Below are 23409 nucleotides of genomic sequence, written 5' to 3'. Positions count from 1 at the left end.
TAAATTCTGTTAACCACATCCGATATGATCAATCATTTTTTCTTGCCTTTCAGAAGCTGGGTGCTAATAAATTCCTCTTTTTCCAACATTATCACATGTCTTCCTCCAAACTCCAAGCAGTACTCATTTACGTTTTCTTCCTCCTCGCATTTGCTCGTAAGGCGTTAGGTCGCTTGGCTTCTAGCACATCGTATACCCTTGTGCTGGCAAGAAACACTTGCTATGCCCACATGCAACATGTGCTGCTTCATTTGCAATTCTGCACTGATTTTTTCCTGAATTAGAAAAGAACAAAAATTTGCCGAGCAATCATAAAAAGACACTGCTTTAACATAATCTAGGCAATTTGCATTGAATTCTATATTCGAAGTTCCGATTGGATCTATTCATTAAAAGGGATCGATTCGATATAGTTTTTATGTACCCATAGGTACTATATTGGATTTCAATCAAATTTCGAATCAATTTGTATTGATTGATTATCTCCATTATGTAAATTGATTGACTATCTTTATGCTGTTGCTAGCAAATACCACTAATTTTGTCCACCACAATTGCGAAAGAATTAAAGCTAGAGATTTCGATCATTACTCACTACCCGAAAAACAAGTTGTATATGCAATTTAAATTTCGGGTCTCTCCGTTTCTTCTTATGAACATCAAAGGTCAAATCCTAACGCACATAATTTCGGTGTACAACACTACAATGCGATACAGCATACTACATCCACTAGCACCACCATATTGCCATGGATGCCAACCCCATTCAACATGTGTGCGAACGGGATTGTGCTCTTCCAATTTAGATCCCTTTAAGCACATAGAGTGATAACAAATACACATGGAAAACATTTTAGAGAGAGAAAACAATTACAGGCAACTATGCATGACAATATGCCGAAGAGTTTCTTCTGGGAAGTTGGAGCTGTGAGCAAATTAAGGTTCCATTATATCAACATCAAGGTCCGCACAGAGGGACCAATGAACAACAAACCAAATATCAAATGTACAATTAAGGTCAAACAAATCATATGAAAGCACTACTTATGAGGAAAAGTTCTGATACACATTCCTCTGGAATGAAGACAAAAAAACAAAACATTTTACAGAAATACATCAACACAATCTTTTCATATCAAGGACAAGCAACATTAACTCATGCTACTGGCTGGTAAGTCAAGTGCGGTTACGTGTTAGGATTATATAGTTTACCCCGTTCTCATTCTCTTGCTTGAAGTAGGTCATCCCAAAGAATTGAAAACAGCATCCTCCTCTTACTCAGAAGGTAGGAGAAAATAGCAGTTCAAACAAGCTTCGCTCAAGTCCAAATGTGTCAAACAATAGTCGAAGAGAGTAACAGATCAGAATCTATGATTGCTTTAGAGGGCTTGATAAAGATTTAGAATCTTTGCCAGATTTTGCTGTTCCATCAATAGCCATGTTACCCACTCTGACCTCCATTGCCTCTCTCTCATCCTTCTCACTCTGCTTGTCGGAAGTACCATTTTCCACGAGTTGAGACATAGAAGGGGCCAGTTGGCAAGGGCCTCCACTGATCCATGGATGATTAAGGCACTGGCCTGCTGTCAGCCTTTTCTCAGGTACAAAATCTAGTATCTGTACAAGGAAATCTGCCATCTCATTCGCGTCTTGTTCACGGAATTCGTATTTTTCCACAAGCACCTTATTAAGAGGCCAAAATCTTAATCTTCTAATATGTCTCAGATCTCCGAATCTATTGAAGAATTCTCGTGAATAACGCCCGCCCAAGGCAACCTGCAGTTTTTATGTCAAGCAGGAAAGAATACTTCTAGAGTAAATATTAAGGGCAACAAGATTCAGAAAATTGACTGCACAAAAAAGTTCAACTCTAAGTTTTGGTCGAATTTGGGTCAGTGGTGAGCTGATTAGCTACTTGATAGCCATAGTGTTTTCTCACCTTGCGTGGCATCATTCCAAGAAGCTCCATCATCAGGGCCAAGTGATCCTACAATTAAAAGGCAAGATAATGTATAACCATCAGGTACAAATTAGGATCATGAATTTTTAGATGCTTGAAATAGAAATCGAACACATCAAGTTAGCACAAGGATTAAATAAGAGAAAGAAAGAGCAGGGTTTCAGAGACTGTCTAACAGTAGAACTACTAGCCAATAATAAAGCTAATACATAATACAAAATCCAAGCTTAAAATCAAATAACAGAAATAATAACAAAATGAATGTAACATGTCTAGTCAGTAAAGCTGATTTTGATAACTGCATCAGAATCACTCAAGTTACGAACAAGAGGGAGAAGATCTAACAAAGATATGGGAAACTGTAAAGAGGGAACAAGTGGAACAAAAAAGAAACATACGAATTTCATTATTCTGTTCAGCCAAAACTGATAAGGATCGGTTAAGATAATACATCTGATTGCCACATCTGTAACATCTGCATGGTAACATTTTGCTGTGACTAATCTACACAACTAAAAACCAACAAGTGATCTATAGAGGACATCATGTACTTGATTATTGGGCATTGTTATACATAGGTTAACATAATTGTCATATTAGTTAACTTAAAAACTAAGCCTATTCCGAGTTCCAATGTCCCTTCTAGTAAGATTCATGTGGAGAAGTCAACTTCATTCTGCCTATATGGAAGTACCACTCAAATGAAGCACATAACTGGCTCATAAAAGATCAGTCTACTTCAATTTATATAATCATTCTTGCCATGGGAACATACAAGATTATAACTTGACTGCCAACTAGTCAGGCTTGCACAACCAAATCCATTCAAAAAAGTTTAGATACATGATCTTAACAAGCCAAATTATGTAATAAAGTGTACCTCATCACGATCATAATTTTCGCCGCTATGTGGATCAAAAAGAACATCGCCAGTGGCAAGCTCAAAGCAAATGCAAGCAAGCGACCACATATCAGCTGATGTTGAGTACTTAGATCCCAAAATAACCTCTGGACATCTATACTGCCTTGTCTGTATATCACTTGTAAACTGCTTATAAGTCCAACAGGCATTTCCAAAATCAACTAACTTGCACTTCAGCTCAACCTCAGCCAGGAGCTTCTGCCTTGCTGACCGGCTGCCCCTCTTATTGCCCTTAGTTCCAGTACATGCATCTTTTGCTCCATCGTTTGCTGCTTCAGCAACTGAAGCATTCGTTTGATTTTCAGCAGACTCTCCGTTGGATTTATCATCCTGATGAGAATCCTCAGGAGCACTTGCCTCATTATCTGGATCAGCTGCATCAGACACTTCATCCCCAGCACACATCCGAGCTGCTCGCTTAGCCTTTCTTCTGATTTTCTTTTTCTGGTTCTTAGTCAGGTCATTATATGGACCTTTAACATCTTTAGAAGTCTCCAAATCAGATATAATCTTACTTTTATTGGAGGAGAGGATAAGAGGTGCACTAGACTTTCTAGGATCTTTAGATGGATCTATCATCGAAAGCAACAATATGTTCTCTGGCTTCAAGTCTGTGTGTATGATTGATAGTTGCCGATGCAAATAATCCAATCCTACTAAAATGTGGAAGCAGATTTCTTTGACCATGTGAAGAGGAACACCTCTGTAGTCTGAATACTTAATTAGTGTCAAAAGATTGTCACCCAGGAATTCAAAAACCATACAGACATGCTGCCCATTTGGCCCTGAATGCTTAAAGTTATCCAAGAGTTTCACAACACATTTCTTGTCTTCTGGATCGCCCTCAGCAATCTGCTTTAAGATAGTGATCTCATCCATTGCTGCTTCGGTGTAGTGTTGTGCACTCTTTTGAACTTTCAGAGCTACATACATCTATAATCAGATTCAAAACAAAGGAAAAGAAATTATTCTGCTGTCAGTTACGGGCTGTTACCAACTTAGCAAGCTATGAACGATAATAATATATTTCACACAGATGTTTTACTTCCCACTTCCGTTCCTCTCTCTCTAAGAGAGCATGGGAGGGCGTGTGTGTGGATAAATGTTTCTTCCCTTCAATTATTTTTGTTAGACAACAGTAGAAAGCTTATGACAAGGGAGAAACAATTCTGCAAAACTTTTTTCTTTTCTTTTCACACACAAGACTAAAATGGCAGAACGATTAACAGCATAACTCTTGTCTACATGAAAACTTTAATAACGACAAACACAGACGCAAAATTTTCCTTCTCTTTTTGCACAAGAAAAGGAAAATTGCAAAAATTCAGATACAACAAATGCAAAATCTTCAGGTAAATTGTAACTTCCGGAAGCACCCAACTCTGTTAGGTGAACTTTCTGAGTTGAAAGAAACACCCGCAAGCGGGGGCAAAAAAATTAACCAAACATAAATAATAAATACATCGACTCCAGAAGCGTGAAAAACTGAAAGCATGTATAAAAAAAGGAATGGAGAAGCACAAATAGCGAAAAGTACAGATTTTTGAGTGTCCCAAGCTAGCCAGACGGTGGAGAAGTGGCCCCAACCAAGCTTGCTCTGAACAACATATCTTCCATGCTTGAAGGTGTCACCGATCCGTACGGCGTGATACCCACCCCGCCTATAGTCCTCCGTCCCCTCATCCTCGGAAGTGTAGTCGCTAGTATCACTCCGATCGTCGCCGTTCCTATCCGCCGCCACCGCCTCAACCTCCGCCATGGATGAATCAAGAGCACCGGAAATCCGATACTTTTCTGAACAGTTAAACGAGATCGCTGAGGAGAATGAGCTCGAAGAAATGTCAGCCTTAGACTTCTGCCTGTACAGTCTGTAACAGTGCTAGAGAGAGAAGAGAGAGGTTAGGGTTTTATTTTCTTAAAAAATAATAAATAATAATAATAATTTGAGTGGAGAAGAGGAGTGATTTCTTTTTTATTTTTTATTTTCTTTTTACTTGGCATTCCATTTCTGGACGATGATCTATTTAAATTCTTTTTTTAAGAGGGAGAAAAATAGATAAAGGATAGTTACATTTCACCCCATTAACTAAGTAATAATTCTCATTAGGTCCTTTGTACTAATTATTGTATCATTCACCCTCTTGCTGGCCCAAGCACTCAACAGGTTGAAGTATTACCAGTTTAATTAACTCAGTTTCTGCCCCCTGCTAAGAGAGCAATTTTGTGCCATCAATGTCATCAACGTAGATCTTCATGGAAGTTCCTATAAAGTCCTTGAACATCTTGTTCACTAATTTTTGATACATAATACTTGTATTTTTAAGCCAAAAAACATTACATTATAACAATAAATATCATTTTCAGTAACAAACAAGGTCTTATCCCTACTATGAAGATCTGTGGTATTCTTGGTATACATACATCATACTGAACAGGGCATATCCTGTAGTGGAGTCCAACATATCTATTCGAGGTAGTGATTATGGATATTTCAGGCATGTTTTGTTCAAATCAGTGAAGTTCGTGCACATCTACCACTTTCCTGATGCTTTCGGCATGATTATCATGTTCTATAACCATTCGGTATATTGCACCTCTACCACGTAATCGATTTCTAGTAGTTTATTCACCTCTTTTTCAATGATCTTGTTCCGTTTGATCCCTAAGGACATCTTTTTCTACAGCACTGGTTTGACTTTGTGGGTCCACATTGAGTCAGTGTACGATCACTTGCGGATCTATGCCTTAAAAATCTATCGGATTCCACGCAAACATGTAAGTGTTTTTCCTCAAAAATTCGATAGTCAATGTTTTTTAACTCAGAGGTCATTCCCTACCTGATTTTTGTTGTCTTATTGGGATCCCTTGTATCAATTCGATCGTTTTATGCTCTTCCACTGGTTCTACCTGTTCAGGTTCCAATTTTTTGAACTCCTCAACCTCATCTTCTTTCACTCTGCTCCAACTTTCCTTTTTGTTCTTGCTTCGTCGAGCTAGCTCTTTTTCAGAGATAAATTATAGCATCTCCTCGCTTCTTTCTGGTCGCAACTAACTTCCGTAACTCCATTCTTTGTTGGAAATTTTATTTTTAGATGATAAGTAGACACCATAGCTTGAAACAAACTTAACCCTAGTCACCCTAAAGCCATGTTGTAAGCAAATGGTGTATCTACCAACGTTCTTATTTTTGGTTACTTCCCAATCGAAACATGGAGGTTAATTGTTCCTAATAGTGTTACCTAGGGGTAGCAAAAATGGGATAAGACCCATGGGTTCAACCCAATCCAATTAGTTTTGGGTTGGTTATATTTTAAAATATGTTAATATGAATTGAAGCTAAATAAAATTATATTTTATATGGGTTGAAAATAGATTTAATATGAGTTAATAGTAGGCATAATATCGATCTTAATGAGTTCAACCCATAAATTAAAATAAAAATAATTAAAAGAACCCATAATTTTATGTTTCTTCATACACACACACACACACACACACACTCATCTCTCTCTCATACACACAAACAAGCTCACAACTCCTCATGTTTCATACACATACGCACTCTCACATCTTTCTCTCACACATTCAACACTATTTCTCCACACACACACAAAAACACGCACAACTCCTCTTTCTTCATATACACACACTCTCATATCTCTCTCTTTATCGCACAACCCTCTTTCTCTCACACACGTATATGAAAATTGCTCTCAACTAATATAGAGAATTTGATTGCACGGCTTTGTGTTCATTCAAGATGAATTCAAAATGTTATAAATTATTTTGATAAAATGCAGTATTTTGTTTTAGTAGATTTTTTACGTTATGATTTAGCAAATGAATCTAAATACATGATTATTAGACAGAAATGATGTGTAATACAAGTTTAGTCATATTACATTGCAAGTAGTAATTACATTTTTCAATAGTTCAAATATTGTCCTTTTTTTTTCATTGTGAATTTTAAAATATTTAGATTCAAATTAATAAAATGGTTTATACTAACCTGACCCAACCCAATTGCAACCCAACCATTTTGACCCGTTCATTTTGACTCATTTTAAACCGACCTATTTTGAACTCGAACAATTTAGACCCAACCCAAACCTGGTCCAACCTACCCATTTGTCACCCCTAGTGTTACCTTACTCCCTCCAAATCCTACCAGGGGTGGTCTAACTGGCTGCAAATAGGTGCCACCTAAATCTATTATCCTTAGCACCTGCATGAACAAAATGTCAACTGAGCTACCATTATCCACAAGTACTTTGTGAAATGCATAGTTTCCAATATCAATCCTAATCACCATTGGATCATTCTGTGATCCGACTTCTGGGTTCAAGTCCTTCAACCCGAATGTGATCTCTTTTCCTTGCTTGACACTAAATACTTTCTTCCCTCTTTTGTCTATTCTGGGTAACTATGTCCCCTTGCATTTTCAATTCATTTATCTATAGCCCCAACCTTTCTATTTGCCGACTTACATCATCCACTTCTACCTTTGAAATGCCTGACTCACGTCTTCCACCTTTTCCATTGGATCCCGCATTTGACAGTTCTATCTCTTGACATTTCTTAGGCCCCTATCTGCTGGTCATCTCTCTTGGGTCTTCTTCAATTTCTTTTTCTTTAAATAATTGCATTTTCATAGTGTTACGTGCCACCGGCGTGACTATTCTTCTTTCGTATTGGACGATAACCTTCTTATTAGCTTCATCTATCACGCTTTGTAGATCACTTTGCGATAATTGAAAAATATAAAAAAAAATAATATAATGGTTACTTTCATAATTAGAATAGTAAGACAAATCTCAATGGAACAAACACAAAAGTTATGATCAACAATTGATATTATGGGTTTAAGTCTTAGTAAGATGTGTATTTATCCACTTGCTATAATAACATTTTTTATTTATTTATCTAATTTAAACATAGTAATTGCTCGAATCAATTTTTAAATTAAAATATATTAAATTATATAATAATATAAAAAAAATAGTTGACATTGTGATGTGTGCACGGAAATGAATTTAAAATACTACATGTTTGAATTTGTTGAGATTCGTGATTTAAATTAAAGGCAAATTTGAAGTGAAATGATTTGGGGGAAAAAGTGAAGGGAAAGCGTGGGAAGATGTGTCATCGGGAACTCATTGTGAGGTATTGGACTAATTCTTGACTTCACTACTCCAATTCCCTATCTTTGTGCTATTATCTCAAATCTATAAGTATCCAACATTTATAATTTGCAATTGGCCTCACAACTCATATTAATATCAGAACCGCCTCTGAACTTCTTCATAATATCAAAAAGTACCGGAACGTGGGCTGTGGATTGTGATGGTTTTATACCAAAAGTTTCATTCAATTTGACATCTGTTATAGTTCATAAAACACGAATTACCAATTATATAATTATTTTTAAAAATGAAATAACTGAAATTACTTTAGTTCGATTAATTTAGCACCTCGTCAGGTGAGTTGTTTTGCTTGAAAATTTTGAATAATGTAAGTTTTAATTAAAAAGTCTCAAATTCAAACATGTTTTCAATTCAATGAAGTGGGCCCAGAATATATGTGAAAGCCCACTTAGCCAGAAAGCCCAGCTCAACTTCTGAGACGTCTTCAATTATCATCCTGGAAAAAAATAAAAAATCATCTATCTTTTTTTATTATTTTCTAAATAGATTGAGAAAAATACGTAATCGATGCTTAGTTATCAAATTATTTGAATTTATTGACTCGAATGTACTTTTATTTACTGAAGATATTATTATAGCTTGCATCAAGACGAACAACTTTATTAGTATTCGGCCTATAAAGAGTTTATGGGCCTCTGGTCAAATTTATGACCATCAATATCTTTTGTTTGCCACATTTATTAGACAATTTTTAACTAATCTTATAACTAATAACGCCCAAATATATATATATATATATATATATATATATTTTGAAAAGTTTATGATTATCATATTCTCATATATATATATATAATAAATAAATAAATATATGCAATGTTTAAGTGAATAGCACCAAACATCATATTCAATTTCAAAAACTAAAATTCAAAACCCACATCAATACTCATCAAAATACAAACCGAGTCAAGTCAGAATTAAGTTTAATTTGAATTTATTGTCATTCCTCATACAAATTTAATAAATATTACATTTTACATTTCACACACATATATATGAAATTCAATTAATTTGTATATTTAAAAAATATTTTACATATATAATATAAAATAAAGAATAAATATAACACAAAGTTATAGGATAAAAGGTAAGTTACATACACACCCCATGAAATTAGTTTTAATAATACAAACATCCGTTGCTTTTTAAAAAATTACAACTACATCCTTAGGAGGATGTTTGTTCAAGTTTTTGTCTTGATAGGTATTAATTATAATTTTATGGGATGTAATTCTAATTCTGCAAAATATGGAGTCTGTTTTATGTAATTAAAGATAAATTTGGAGATGATTTATCGAATAATAAAATATAGAGGTTGCTGCAACTCACCAAGAAGTAGAAGTAGCAGTGAAGTTTGTTTGTTTCAATGGCAGTACACCAAAATTGCTCCACCCAACTACCTAAATTTGGAAAATGGCATTTGGGTGGTTGAGCGTAGCGACGCAAATGACTGACGTCTCAGCATTTATCCACATCGTTGAATTTGACACAACTGCATCACTTTTTCTTGATTCAGGAAACGATTGTCCCAAATGGAATTTGCATCTAGGTAGAGCAAGACGACAGAGTAGATATGTCCGTCCCAAAAGTGATTTGACTTCAATTCTGGATTTGCATGTCTTGTGTGCTTTCACATTATGACATTATTATGGTAATTTGTCTGAATATTGGCTTAAAAAACCGTTAATCAACGAGGCTTTGTGAAGCGGTAAGAGTGAGCCTCACAATCATGAGCTACTGTCCACCACTTTATTATTTCTTAGGATAATTACACAATTCTTTGATGAAGTTTTGCGTAATTGCATGTAAGTTCTCTATGATTTGAAAAATTATATATAATATTCTTATTATTGTCTCTGTCTAACAAATTGATACCTCAATTAATAAAAATTCACCGAATTTACTGATATTAACAAAATAAATAAATATCCATATTTACTCTCGATTGATTTAATACCAACTTATTATAAATTTGACAAATTTTTTTGATCGAACTACTCTTATAACAATAAATATACCTCATCTAAATCATGAGCATATAAAAATGTTTAAAAGTATTAGCTTTCGTACACTTTAAATTGTATGGAAAATTAAGTTATACATAAAGAGTGAGCAAGTATGTTTTCTTTTTTTTTTTTTTTTTAAATAAAGGACGATTATATTTGATTTTAGGACATATAATGTATAGAAACTAATTAACACAAAGCTTACTGAAAATGATTATGATAAAAAATAAATTGATTTTGGAATAGAAATATTTGAAATAAGAGAAAAAAATATTAAATAAAAATAAATAATTATTTTTAAAAAAAAATAGTTTATACTATTTGTAAATAATGGGGGATATATGGAAGTTAGTGAGTAGAAAAAAAAAAGACATAGCAAAAATAAGGAAGACAACAAAGAGGTTATCTCCCTTAATATATGGTATACTAGTCGTTGTGGCATGTTTTTTCTACGTGTATATAATAATCATACTGTAAAATATATTATGAATAACAGTAAAATATACAAATCAATACATTACACTAAAAAAAATTAATTTTTTAATTAATATTTAAAAAGTATAAATTAGTTATCTTATTAGTTAAAAGACACTTTTAACTTTACAAAAAATTAATGCGACGGTGTTATTAATCGCACTTTGTGAGTATGGACCCTCTTTCCATTTAGATGTGTATATATATATATATATATATATATATATATATATAAGAATAATAATTGGGATTAATTATATTCTGTCATTCAAATTATGTTCGTTTTTACACTTTGCCATCTAAACTTATTTTTTGTGTCAATTTATCATCTAAATTTTACAAAATATGTAGTTTGCCATATAAGACGTTGAATCAACAAGAACAGGTGATATGATAAAGTGCAAATTTTACAAAATTGAGATGATAAATTAATATAAAAAAAATTAGATGACAAAATAAAAAAATAGACATAATTTAAAAAAACAAAATATAGTTTACCCTAATAATTGTCAAACCCATTACCAATAATCTAATAATTAACTGAAATAACCATAAAATAGATAATGTTAACAAATTTGGACACTAGCAATAATATTTTCACTAGATAAGATTGAACTAGATTCGTCACAAGTCATTGTCGGGGTCAAACGCAAAGGTTCTAACCCGACCAAACACAATATCATTAGGCCTAATCCAAAGTCATGCCGACAAAAATAAAAATTTACTTATTGAATTAATGGGTTCAATGTAATTTATTTTCCTATGAAATTGTGAATAAATAAATTATTTTCCTACCAAAAAATAATAAAAATTTATTTCACAGGGAATTAAATTATTTTATTTTAAAAAATACAGTGGGTAAATTGCTGTATTTTTAAAAGCACATGGAGATAATTTTTTTTTTTTTTTATCATAGAAGATAATTTACTTATTTAGAATATCAAAAGGGCTGTTTTCATTTTTCTCTTGAATTAATTATGGGCAATGTAATGATTATTAAATTGCCTAGTTTAAATATTGCTACCAACTCAAATTTAAATCTAATGGTGAAATTTGACAGTTGCTAATTATTTAATTTAATTCTTCTGTTGAGTGATAGGTAAACTAAAATGATCATACCAAAACATTTATTTATTTATTAGTTTTTATTTTGTATTTATATGTCATATTTTAATGGCAAAAGTTTAAAGTCTCCGCGCGATTCGTTAGGTTGGAAATCAAAATACACTAATTAAATATTTTATTTTCAGAAAATCTTCTGATTACTTAATTTTTAATTTATGTCCGAAAGTAGATCATCGGAGTCTTCCCTTAATGAAATCACTGAAATATTAGATCGATGAGCTGTTTGAGGCGGTCGGTTTTGTGGGATTATGATGGAATTAAATATAAAGAAAAAAAGGGAAGTATATTTAGTTCCATTCTTAAAAAACATGCACTTTCTCTGAAAGGTGTGTACGTAAGACGTGACGAAAATCATTTTAGGAACAATTCAATAATTCCAACATAAAAATTTTTTACGAGAGGTTTTGTATTCGAATTTTAAATATATACGTATGTGTTAAATGTGTAAGTGTGAAAAAAAAAAAAAAAAACCAAAAGAAAAGAAACATGACGAAAATTAAAAGGGTTGAATGTTTTCAAGATTTAACCGAGAAAAATTGAGAAACTCAAGTTTAATTATATATGACGCGATTAAAAAAATCGGCTCAGGGAAAATAGTAATCGTATCCTAATCAGACAATCTGGATTCATTTCGAACAGCCTCAACTATATCTGCTTATTGTTTGTTTGTTTGATCTTATGATTGAGCATGTTAAATTTGTGTTTTGAGTGTAAATATATATGTTTGGCCATTTTCTCAATAATGGATTTGAGATTAAATTCAATCAAAATTACATCTCGACTGTGATTATTTTTTATCTGATTAACTATCACTAGAAAGAAATTTACTATTCCCTGTACTTTAATTGCTATGGTCTAAAATTATGGTAAATGACTATTATGAACATGGTTAAATAAAATCGATTAAAAAATGATCTTATTCACTATGACAAAACATTCGCCACGACAAATATTCTACCCATCCTCACAAAAACCATAACCAATAAACATTTCGTGGTCCTTACTAATAACTATTTATTACAACTATTTTTTTTAACTATGACAATTAATCAGGACTAAATATTACATTTCTTCTAGTACATTGTGTAATTGTAAGTATTTCTTAAGTTAACCTTAAAAATGAGGTTAGTTATGGAATTTAGCTATAATATTCATTTATATAACTAATTATGAAATTATAATCCAAATACCATAATCACTTTTCTTTAATCAATTATCTTAATAAATGATCTTTTAATCAATTATACAATTACCGGACCAAACTGGACGTTCGTTAGTCTTCTGCTCTCAAAATTGGCCCTTAATTTAAGTCATGTTATGGGGGTACTTATTCATTGAAATAATGCATTTATGATGGTTAATAAAAAAAATGTATTTATATTTAATTAATAATTACTATTTTTTTAGTACAAAAATAAAAAACAACTATAAAAATAGAACAACAATTCATATATTGATGGAATTAAAATTTTATAATTATGGGATCTTAATTTTTTAAATAAAATTAAACCTCATTGACGATCGTGACTGATCATAAACATGCAATTACGTGGTAAAATTGAAAGCAAAGTAGAAATAGTCAGCCTAGCTAACGTGATAAAGACTAATTAATATAAATTGAGTGATGGCACTAACATCCCGGAAAATTAAGGTGGCCATGCATGATTGTTAGCCAAATGATTATCAAAGAATAAACCTAGGCCACCAAATATTCGTTTGATTTTCTTGATCATGCACGAGATCTTACTTCCCCGGATACAGGACATGCCTGCAGAATTCCTAATATTTTATTCCGGTTACATGTTGGCCATTAGAGAGAAAGAAGAACAAAGTACAAATTAAAATAACCTAATTAATTTCGTATCAATCTTTTTCCTTTATATTTGTAATAGTGCAAGTTACAAGAAGCAGGTACGAAGATTTATTATTGTATACGATGGAAAATTTCAATTACTGTATGAACTAGCTTAAAAACCCCATAAATTTTTTATATATGTAAATAGATAAAATTAATTTTGGATGTGCATTCTAGTCTAGAGAATAGCAAATCTGTTTGAAGGTTGTCAAATTTTCTTGAAATAGAGGGACAAAAACGTCGATGCTTCCATCTCCTGTGAAAGATGGTAGAAGAAATATCATTCCCTCTGTTGGGGAGAAGGAAGGCATGAAAATGTATGGACCTCCACATCCAAAATCTAGGTCGTAGAATGGGAACCGTAGCCAGCTATCGACCTCCAAATTTGGCCACAGTATTGACTCTTTTGTGTCCGCCACTGCATTTGGGACAAGATCTTCCTTCTTCACCTTATGATTGGCAAAATCGATGAATGATTTGAAATAGTTGTCATTCACCTTCATGACGGCCTCGTGCAAAAGTTTGGCTGCGTATGGAAGAGGTTCGCTTAAAAGGTCATTTACTTTAGCTCTTGCAAATGCCCATAGGACCAAATTGCCAAAATACTCATTTGGCACCCTAGGATTCAACCGATAACGACCATCTACCGATATTCTCACTTGGGTCGTCTCAAGACCATTTAAGCCACGCGCCTTAGTTATAGCTCTCCATAGATGAGCCACAAGGCTCTCAAAGGTGCTGAAGGGCTTGTTGGTTCTATTCATTGCAGAAGCCTTAGACTTGAGCTTGGAAAGGAACTCCTTGGAGTAATGAACTTTGTGGGCCACAATATCCTCCACACTATTATCAATTAGAGGATATATTTTTTTGAGGTTCTTGGTTATGTATTCTACCCCTCTATGCTCAAATTCAAATTTGGGAGGGTTTCGAGGGGAGAATATTGTACGATCACGGAATGGTAGTGGATTGACATCAAGCCCTCGACAAGCCTGGCCCCATGCAACCAGGAAGCTGCTCGTTCCATGTCCATCTGCCACAAGGTGGTGGGCGGTGAACCCCACAACCATCGAGCCACATGAGAATCTCGTGACTTGAACTTGAACGAGCTCCACCACGCCTTCCAAGCTAGGGTGGAGGTTCAGTAAAGATACTGAAGGTCGAAAATGCACTGTTTCGTTGAGGGGACGATCAACTGACGCTTCCACAAATCTAACACCCTCGTCATTAAGAAGAATGATAGGCTCCCCATTGCCATCTCTGCCGAGCTTCCCAGCCCACTCACGGTAAGCAGTCAACGCCTTTCTGAGCCCTAATTCAATGGTTGCATTTGGTGGTGTTGGAGGGTTATAGGCATAAATAACAGCTACATGTTGATCATAAGTAGTCTTATCAAAGACCGACAAAGGGGTGTAATCTGTGGTGGAAGGGGGGTGACCTTCATAGAAAGGCTTAACAAGCTTAGAGCTTCCTATTTTCACTTTCATGGTTTGCTTGTACTTAACTTGGACAATAAGGAAATCACAACACAACTTGGATTGAGGTTTCTAATTGGAGGCCATATTAGGGGTATATATACTAGTTCACAATGCACAATATACATTCTTTATATCTTAACTGCAATTTTCTATCAACTACCCCATTTCTAGCTACATTTTCCCAACATATTAAAACATTTCCCCAAATATAGATAATCAATTAATGGATGTCCAAAAGTCACCCCATGTCTTGGTTCTTTGGGCACAGCTGTTGTCCCGGGGTTTGGTAAGAGCTTTTTTCATATTTTTCTATAATGTTTTGACTTGTGAGCAAATAATGTCAAGTAAACATATATATTTGGCAACGATTCAGGCTCTATTTGGACGTGGCAACTGGATTAGGTGAAGATGTGGAAAAACTAACAAATATATGATGAACATTGTTTGAAATTTGAAGTTTGGCTACGGGTTTACGGCTCCGGCTTGGGCTTTGGATGAATCAAATGATTGGGACAGGGGCGATAAAAATGTATTTATAGTGTTTGAATTTGTGGTTTGAGTGTTTTGTTTTGTATTTCGAAGATAGAGAGAAAAAAATAGAGATAAATAAGTGTAGGATGAAAATAGATGATATGTTTGGATTTGTGTTTTGAGATAATTTAAAATATTTTAGAATAAGTGGTGTAGGTTTGATGTGGGGATCTGAGAGACAAAAATCATTGTTCATTGTAAAATCATATCTTTTTATATATAAATATGTATATATATAAATATTGTATGTTTAATGTTGTATTTTTTTAGACAAAAATCACGATTTATTGTCAAATCATGTCTCTTTTATATTATATAAGTGTATATATATATTATATATAGAAAATTGAAAAATAAAAAAAAACACATAGATAAGGTGTAAAAACACAAAATCAAACATTGAGTGTATTTATCTTGTCTTGAAAAATGCGAAAACATAAAACCAAAAAAACAGTAATTGTGTAGTGTTTTTCTGTGGGCTGTACACTTGTTTGCCACATCTACTTCTCATTTATGGTAATTTGAAGAAGAATTGTAAACTTTTGAACTGAAGAAAAATGAAAATCCATAAAGATTTTTCTAATTAATTATTTAAACTGTCAAGTGATTTGATGCAGAGCTTTTGATTGTGATAATTTATTAGACATCGATAATTTAATGTAATAAATTGTATAATTAGTGGTTTTTCTTTTTGGGAAGAGTTGCGACATAGATTCTTACTTTTGAGACAAACTGGAGAATTATGAGGATCGTCGTGCCGGGCCACTTAATGGGTTTATTATTATTCTTTTGCGTACACTCTGAATCATTTAAAATTATTTGAGATCGATGCTCAATGTATAAATACAATGTACCATTATTAAGTCGTGTTTTCTTTTTGTTACAATTATAACTTTTAAAACTTTAATTCTGATGCATATGTTGCTATCCATAATTAATGATGAAAATATTATATTTAAATTAATTAAAAAAGTATATATGTGTGAAGTTGTTAATATAGCATATTAGTGCGGTGCGCGTATAACACAATATGACGACAATAAAAAAATTTTGACTGTATATTGGTATTGTCAATATTCTTTTTCTTCTGAGGAAGTATCGTCAATAATTCACCAGTATAAATACGTCCCTATTTCACTATTAATAGTAATATTTTTTTGATAAAATTAAAATTATTGTAGCTATATATATGTAGTTAGTGACAATTTTGAGATTATCAATAATTTCATTGTTAGAAGTGTTATATATATCATTGTAGCAATAATTACTAATGACTATTTAGTACTACAATTCAATCATATAACAAAATCACTAACAAATTAATATTATTCCATTTGTTCCAAATTATTAAGTTCACATTAGCCAATTAATTTGACCATTTTCTAAATGTAATACTAAGTAACTTAAATAGTCAAGTTTTTTCTCAATCCAATTGAATAATGAGCAAATCTTAAAATTTATAACTTTATAAGTTCGCTAAAAAGATTCAAGAATTTAATTTTATACTGCAGTAAATAGAGCATATATATTATCAATGCTAAATTAAGGAGGATCGAAGGCCTCACAACCAAGAAATTATGAGTTCAAATCCTACGATGTGAGTATATATATATACATACACACGCTTTCATTATAGTATCTTGTTTCTTTGTTTATTTTAAATATCGATATATTGTATTAGTATTTGAATTTAAAAGTAATAAATAATAAAGTAAAAAATTGAATCTTGTTAATAAAATATATTACATTAAGAATGACGTGATGTTATCATTAAGACATGATCATCCACGGGTTAACATAAGAAAATTAAAGACCGACTTAAGCAGATATTATTAGTTGTAATCTGGACCAATTGCATAGTCACAGTACAATGTGTCCACGTTAATTATAAGAGCTAATTGTGAATTTAATTGGTTTCGACGAGCATTTTATTTTAGGATTTCATAAATTACTACATACTAAATATCTACCAATACACGTTAGGTAAACATTCATACGTAATTTATTATCTTCGACACGGGTGCTAAACATTTTTAAAATATTATTTTAGCAAACAAAGTTCATGAAATTAATCACGGGCTTGCCTAATTCTTTCCAAAACTAGATCTCAGAAATAAGAAATACTTACTAACATAGTAATTTCTTGTATACGAGGTTAAATCTTCTCATGCGTTACAAGAATATAATATTAATCATAGTTAATTGTCATGGTTAAAAATTAATAGTTGTAGTAAAAAAATATTGACCACAATAATAGAACGATTATTGATCGTGGTTTTTGTAAGTGTGGATAATACAATTATCTTTGATAAAAGTCATGACAAATATTTTTGGGACATGACAAAAATAGTTTTTATAGTGAAATAAGTTAAGTTTTTGCATTGATTTTATTGACTATGAAGTCAATAAAATTGTAAGCAATAGTAATTTTTTTTTCCGAGTGACATAAGATTTTGTGGTCTCATTTTATTTGCTCTTGATATTTATTCAATTATTTATAAAGTGGTTGCTCTATCAAGTAATGACCGTTTTGAATTAAGTAGCCTTTTAGGCAAAATTACAAAATTAGTCCCATAAGTATAGGGAGTGGCAAAATTAGTACTAGATATAATTTCGAGACTGGCAATTTTAGTCTTATAAATTTTGATTTTGTGGCAATTTTGGTCGTTTCGACCAAAATTGCTCGCCGGACAAATTGGAATTTAGGGTTCCAGTGGCCAAGTGGTCCCAACTTAAAAACCCGACATCTCATGTGACTGATGACGTGACATGAGAGGGAAAAGATGTTCTATTCCAACTTTTTTCATCCAAATATAAGAATATCTCTCTCTCTCTCTCCTCATCTCTCCAAATGAAGTTAAAGGTGAAAAAAGAAAGCTGAAAATATCTTCAATATCGGCCGGCAATAACTCCATCATAATAAACTGCTTTTGTGGCATTAGGACTACATTGACAACCTTTTGAACCAATGACAATCCTATGAAAAATTAATATAGAGTGATAGTTCAAGAAAAAAAACAAAAAATAGTCATAGAGAAACTGTATTACTTTATTCTTTCTTCATCACTAAATAATTACCTCTATATATGTACTGCTAATTATAAAACAATAATATACTTATATAAATTTTAATTTTTAAATTCGTGAAATCATTAATATTGTGATAAAACATAATCTATATATTACTTGCAACATACTGCCACTTGACATGTTGATACTAACCTTCCTGTTTTCTTTTAATTGAACGTTTTATCAATAACTATAAGACATCGATCCTCAAATAAATCGAAAAAAAGCAATTTCACATATTACCTACTCTTAATAGTTAATTGATAATTGAGTCCTAGTTATCTTTGTTCGTCGCGTTTGGTATCTTTTAATAGATACACACTGAATTTTACTTTAATTAAGTGTTGTGGGGGCGAAACATAAAATCAAAATTTTTGTGTTCTTAACTGCTTACATAATTTAATACTTAAGCATAAAAAGATAATATATATGTAGCAGATGGAAGCAGAGTTTAATTATGTATGCATAAAGCCGTCATTAGATAGCAAGAAAGTTTGAAATAAATCAAATTAAGAAGATATGGTTATTTTATCCGACCAAACTATATATTTTGCTTTGCTGCATATTCAAGTGCCCAATTTATATATTCGAATATAATTATATTTGTATTGCGTCTCATTTTATATATTTATCGTAAATTTTACAATAGCCAATGATTGTATTTTTTTTTTTACTTTTATCTCATATTTATAAAGAAAATAAGTTAACTTACTCGATCATTTATAAATATTTAAAAATGAACTTGTTAATATTACAAATTAGAAATTTAGTTTTCGCGAAAGAATATTCAAAAGTTTGTGTTCACGAGGAGGGCTAAAGAAAACAATGAAATAAAATGTCATGAAGATCATGGGGAATTTGCTATGTATCACCGACAGGATTAGGAACTATGTGTAATTAACGAGGATGTTTGACAATGAGAATTATAATTATAAGCATACAGAAGCAACATTTGACTTTTAGAAGTTATGATGTTATGCCATTCCATGAACAAAACATTTATGAAACAATGAATATCACCTCCATTATGGGCATATTTTTTTATGATCCTTGTCTGGCTTTTCAGACAACAATATGAGCATGTACGATGGAGAGCAAAACTATTATCACGATGATATGAATTGGTCATTGCAAATTCATCATTGAAGAATGGGGTTAATAAATATGTAATAGATCGTTCCGTGAAAATATTAATGACAAAAGCTTTATCAATATTATTTTTTTTAGAACGAGAGTGCATATTGTTTTTCTTTTATCAAAATAAATAAATAAATTTTGTTTTAGTAGTGTTTTCTAATGGGTGAATAGCAATTTACCCCATTGTGATATCGAAAATGAGCACATTACTCCCCTATGAAAATAATATAGCAATTTGGCCTCCTGTTCTTTTTTAAAATGAAGCAATTTACCTCCTTATACAGGGAGGTAAATTGCTTCATTTTTAAAAATCATATGGGGGTAAATTATGTTTTAAAAAATATAGGGAGGTAAATCGCTATTTAATTTTTCATAAAGGGGTAATTTGCTCATTTGCAATATCACAAGGGGTTCTTTGCATTTTTTCCGTTTTTAATATTTAAAGCAGGCTGCATATGTTAATTACTCTTTTAAGCTTATTTTCTATTTCATTTTAGTTCATAATTAATTTTTCAAAGGCATAATTATAGAATTTATAATCCCTCATCTAGACGTACCATCACTATATATGATTAAAAAAATCAATTATTCAAGCATTAGACTATTACCAAAATCAACTCTATTTAAGTTGACTCCTTCCTTTTATTTGGCTTTTTATTTATCGTGAATTGGGAAATTGTTACCTCTCGCATATTATGAAATTTCGAACAATTTTTCAAAGCAATGAACCTCTTTTTTATTTTCTTTTTCAGATAAAGTTGTTTGTGTTTAGACGGAGAGTTCGGCCGGCCCTACCTTTTTATTAAAAATTTCAAGAATATAAGGTCGTGTATATTCTAAAAATAGTAAAATGAGGAGTCCTTACTAGCTCCCTTTACAAAAAAAAAATAAAAAAAAAATAGTGAAATCGAAAACTAGGAGGTACAGGTCTGCCCAAATCGATCCCGCAAGTTCACTTTGAACTTGATTAATAACAATTAAGCGAACACATTGGTCCGAGCACCGCGAAACTCATAGAAAGCAACAACAACTTGCCGTGCGAGTCCCTGGAGCAATCCCCCTGATCCAGCCGCCCCTAAGTTTGCAGCCCCATCACGATTAAGTTTATACCATCTCGCATTAGGACTCCTCCAACGCAAAAGCTTAGTCTTTGGTGGAGATGGCCTTTTAAAGAAAAATCCCAGTGATCATATGTCATTTTTCGGACCTTGTACAACAACTGCATATGCGCTAACACAAACAGTTTCAGTGGTCGGGAATTTCCCAACATTGTATTTCACCTCATCACGTAGGCTCCAAATAAACCACAGGACGAGGATCGAAATGAGCAGCCCAACGTGCCCCTGAACCACAAATGGGGAGAAACCTTCCATCATGGTTCAAACTCATGGTATCGATGGTAATATTGGCAGGTAGTGCGGTCGGTAACAGCTAATTTGGAAGGGAAAATTAACAATAAGAGGAAAAAATGGTCGTTAAGGCAACAAAAGATTTTGCACTCTCTATAATTAAAATAAATATAACAACTCACGTTTTGATGAAACTCAAACTTTATAATTTTATAGTCATGAGATCTCAACTTTCCAACTAAACTAGACCCAATCTGACAATCCCTAATGATCATAAGCATGCAATTACATGGTAAAATTGAAAGCAAATTAACAAATAGAAACAGTCACCCTAATAAAATAAAGACTAATTATTGCTAGTATATGTAGCATATTTAAATGTGTGAATTTTAAATTTAAAAAACTAATTATTATTTAAAAAATATAGTAATTTGATAAATAAAAAATATAGAAGAATATAAAAAATTAAGAGAAATCATTGAAAAATGAGAGAATAAAAGGGATGTGGAAGTTGAGAGGAGAGAGAATAAGAAGTTAAGAAGAGATAGAAAAATAATAATTGTTAAAATTTATTAAAAAAATTGCCAGACAAAAAAAAAATGGGACACCAAAAGAGTACTCTAACTTAATACTAAAGAATCGAAAAAGTGAGTCATCTCACTAGCTAACATCCTGGAAAATTGAGGTGGTCATGCCTCATATTAGCCAACTGATCAAAGCATACATCTAGGTCACCAATATTCGTTTGATTTTCTTGATCATGCGCGAGATCTAATTACTTCCCCAGATACAGGACATGCCTGCAAAATTCCTAATATTTTGTTCCGATTACAAGTTGGCCAATTGAAAATAGCAAATTTGTTTGAAGGTTGTCAAATTTTCTCGAAATAGAGGGACAAGAACGTCAATGCTTCCATCTCTCGTGAAGGATGGTAGAAGAAATATCATTCCCTCTATCGGGGAGGAGGGCGTGAAAATGTATGGACCTCCACCTCCGAAATCAAGGTCGTAGCATGGGAACCTTAGCCAGCTAGCAACCTCCAAATTTGGCCACAAAATTGATTCTTTTGTGTCCGGCATTGCACTGGGGACAAGATCTTCCTCCTTCACCTTATAATTGGCAAAATCGATGAATGATTTGAAATAGCTATCATCCACCTTCATGACCGCCTCATGTAAAAGTTTGGCTGCATATGAAAGAGGTTCGCGTAAAAGGTTATCCACTTTAGCTCCTGCAAATGCCCATAGGACCAAATTGCCAAAATACTCATTTGGCACCCTAGGATTCAGTCGATAACGACCATCCACCGGTATTCTCACTTGGGTTGTCTCAAAGCCATTTAAGCCACGCGCCTTAGTTATAGCTCTCCATAGATGAGCCACAAGGCTCTCAAAGGTGCTGAAGGGCTTGTTTGTTCCATTCATTGAGGATGCCCTGGCCTTGAGCTTGGAAAGAAACTCCTTGGAATAATGAACTTTGTGGACCACAATATCCTCCACATTATTATCAATTATAGGAAACACTTTTTCCAGGTTCTTGGTTATGTATTCTACCCCTCTATGCTCAAACTCAAATTTCGGAGGGTTTCGAGGGGAGAATATTGTACGATCACGGAATGGTAGTGGATTGATATCAAGCCCTCGACAAGCTTCACCCCATGCAATCAAGAAGTTTCTCATTGCATATCCATCTGCCACTAGGTGGTGGACGGTGAACCCCACCACCATCGAGCCACACGAGAATCTCGTGACTTGAACTTGAAAGAGCTCCACCACACCTTCCAAGCTAGGGTGGAGGCTCAATAAAGTTGGTGAAGATTGAAAATGCACTGTTTCATTGAGGGGATGATCAACTGACGCCTCCACAAACCTAACACCCTCATCATTGAGAAGAATGATAGGCTCCCCATTGCCATCTATGCCGAGCCTTCCAGCACACTCACGATAAGCAGCCATAGTCTTTCTAAGTCCTAACTCAATGATTGCACTGGGTGGGGTTGGATGCTTGTAGGCGCAAATATTAGCTTCATGCTGATTATAAGTGACTTTATCAAAGACAGATAGGGGAGTGTAATCTGTGATCGGAGGGGGGTTGCCTTCATAGAAAGGCTTAACAAGCTTAGAACTTCCTATTTTCACTTTCATGGTCTGCTTGTATCTAACTTGGACAATAAGGATATCACAATACAACTTGGATTAAGGTTTCTTGGAGGCCATATCAGGGGTATATATACTAGTTCAGAATGCACTATACAATCTTTATTTCTTAAATGCAATTTTCTATTGATTACCCCATTCCACA

At 33.1% G+C, this 23409-nt stretch overlaps 3 protein-coding genes across 3 annotated transcripts; all 3 read right to left on the bottom strand.

The window, feature by feature from the left end:
• Nucleotides 1-926: 926 nt before the first annotated feature.
• On the bottom strand, nt 927-4882 carry LOC105170773 (uncharacterized). Its single transcript, XM_011091681.3, has 4 exons — nt 4420-4882; nt 2841-3815; nt 1940-1987; nt 927-1776 (listed from the first exon to the last, which is right to left on the bottom strand). The coding sequence occupies exons 1-4, from the start codon at nt 4639-4641 to the stop codon at nt 1369-1371; spliced, it is 1653 nt and encodes a 550-aa protein (XP_011089983.1). The 5' UTR covers nt 4642-4882; the 3' UTR covers nt 927-1368.
• An 8665-nt stretch (nt 4883-13547) lies between these two features.
• LOC105170772 (agmatine coumaroyltransferase-2) lies at nt 13548-15306 on the bottom strand. The gene has a single exon (XM_011091679.3). It carries the CDS (start codon nt 15028-15030, stop codon nt 13720-13722), a length of 1311 nt encoding a protein of 436 aa, XP_011089981.1. The 5' UTR covers nt 15031-15306; the 3' UTR covers nt 13548-13719.
• Nucleotides 15307-21935: 6629 nt separating this feature from the next.
• Nucleotides 21936-23252, bottom strand: LOC105170885 (agmatine hydroxycinnamoyltransferase 1-like). Its single transcript, XM_011091809.1, has one exon. It carries the CDS (start codon nt 23250-23252, stop codon nt 21936-21938), a length of 1317 nt encoding a protein of 438 aa, XP_011090111.1.
• Between the last annotated feature and the right edge of the window lie 157 nt (nt 23253-23409).

Source organism: Sesamum indicum, linkage group LG9 (genome assembly GCF_026168435.1).
Source record: "Sesamum indicum cultivar Baizhima isolate 11 linkage group LG9, ASM2616843v1, whole genome shotgun sequence".
In the NCBI taxonomy this organism is placed as follows: domain Eukaryota; kingdom Viridiplantae; phylum Streptophyta; class Magnoliopsida; order Lamiales; family Pedaliaceae; genus Sesamum; species Sesamum indicum.
Note: the sequence above shows the minus strand (reverse complement) of the source record. Positions and strands in the feature narration are given on the sequence as shown.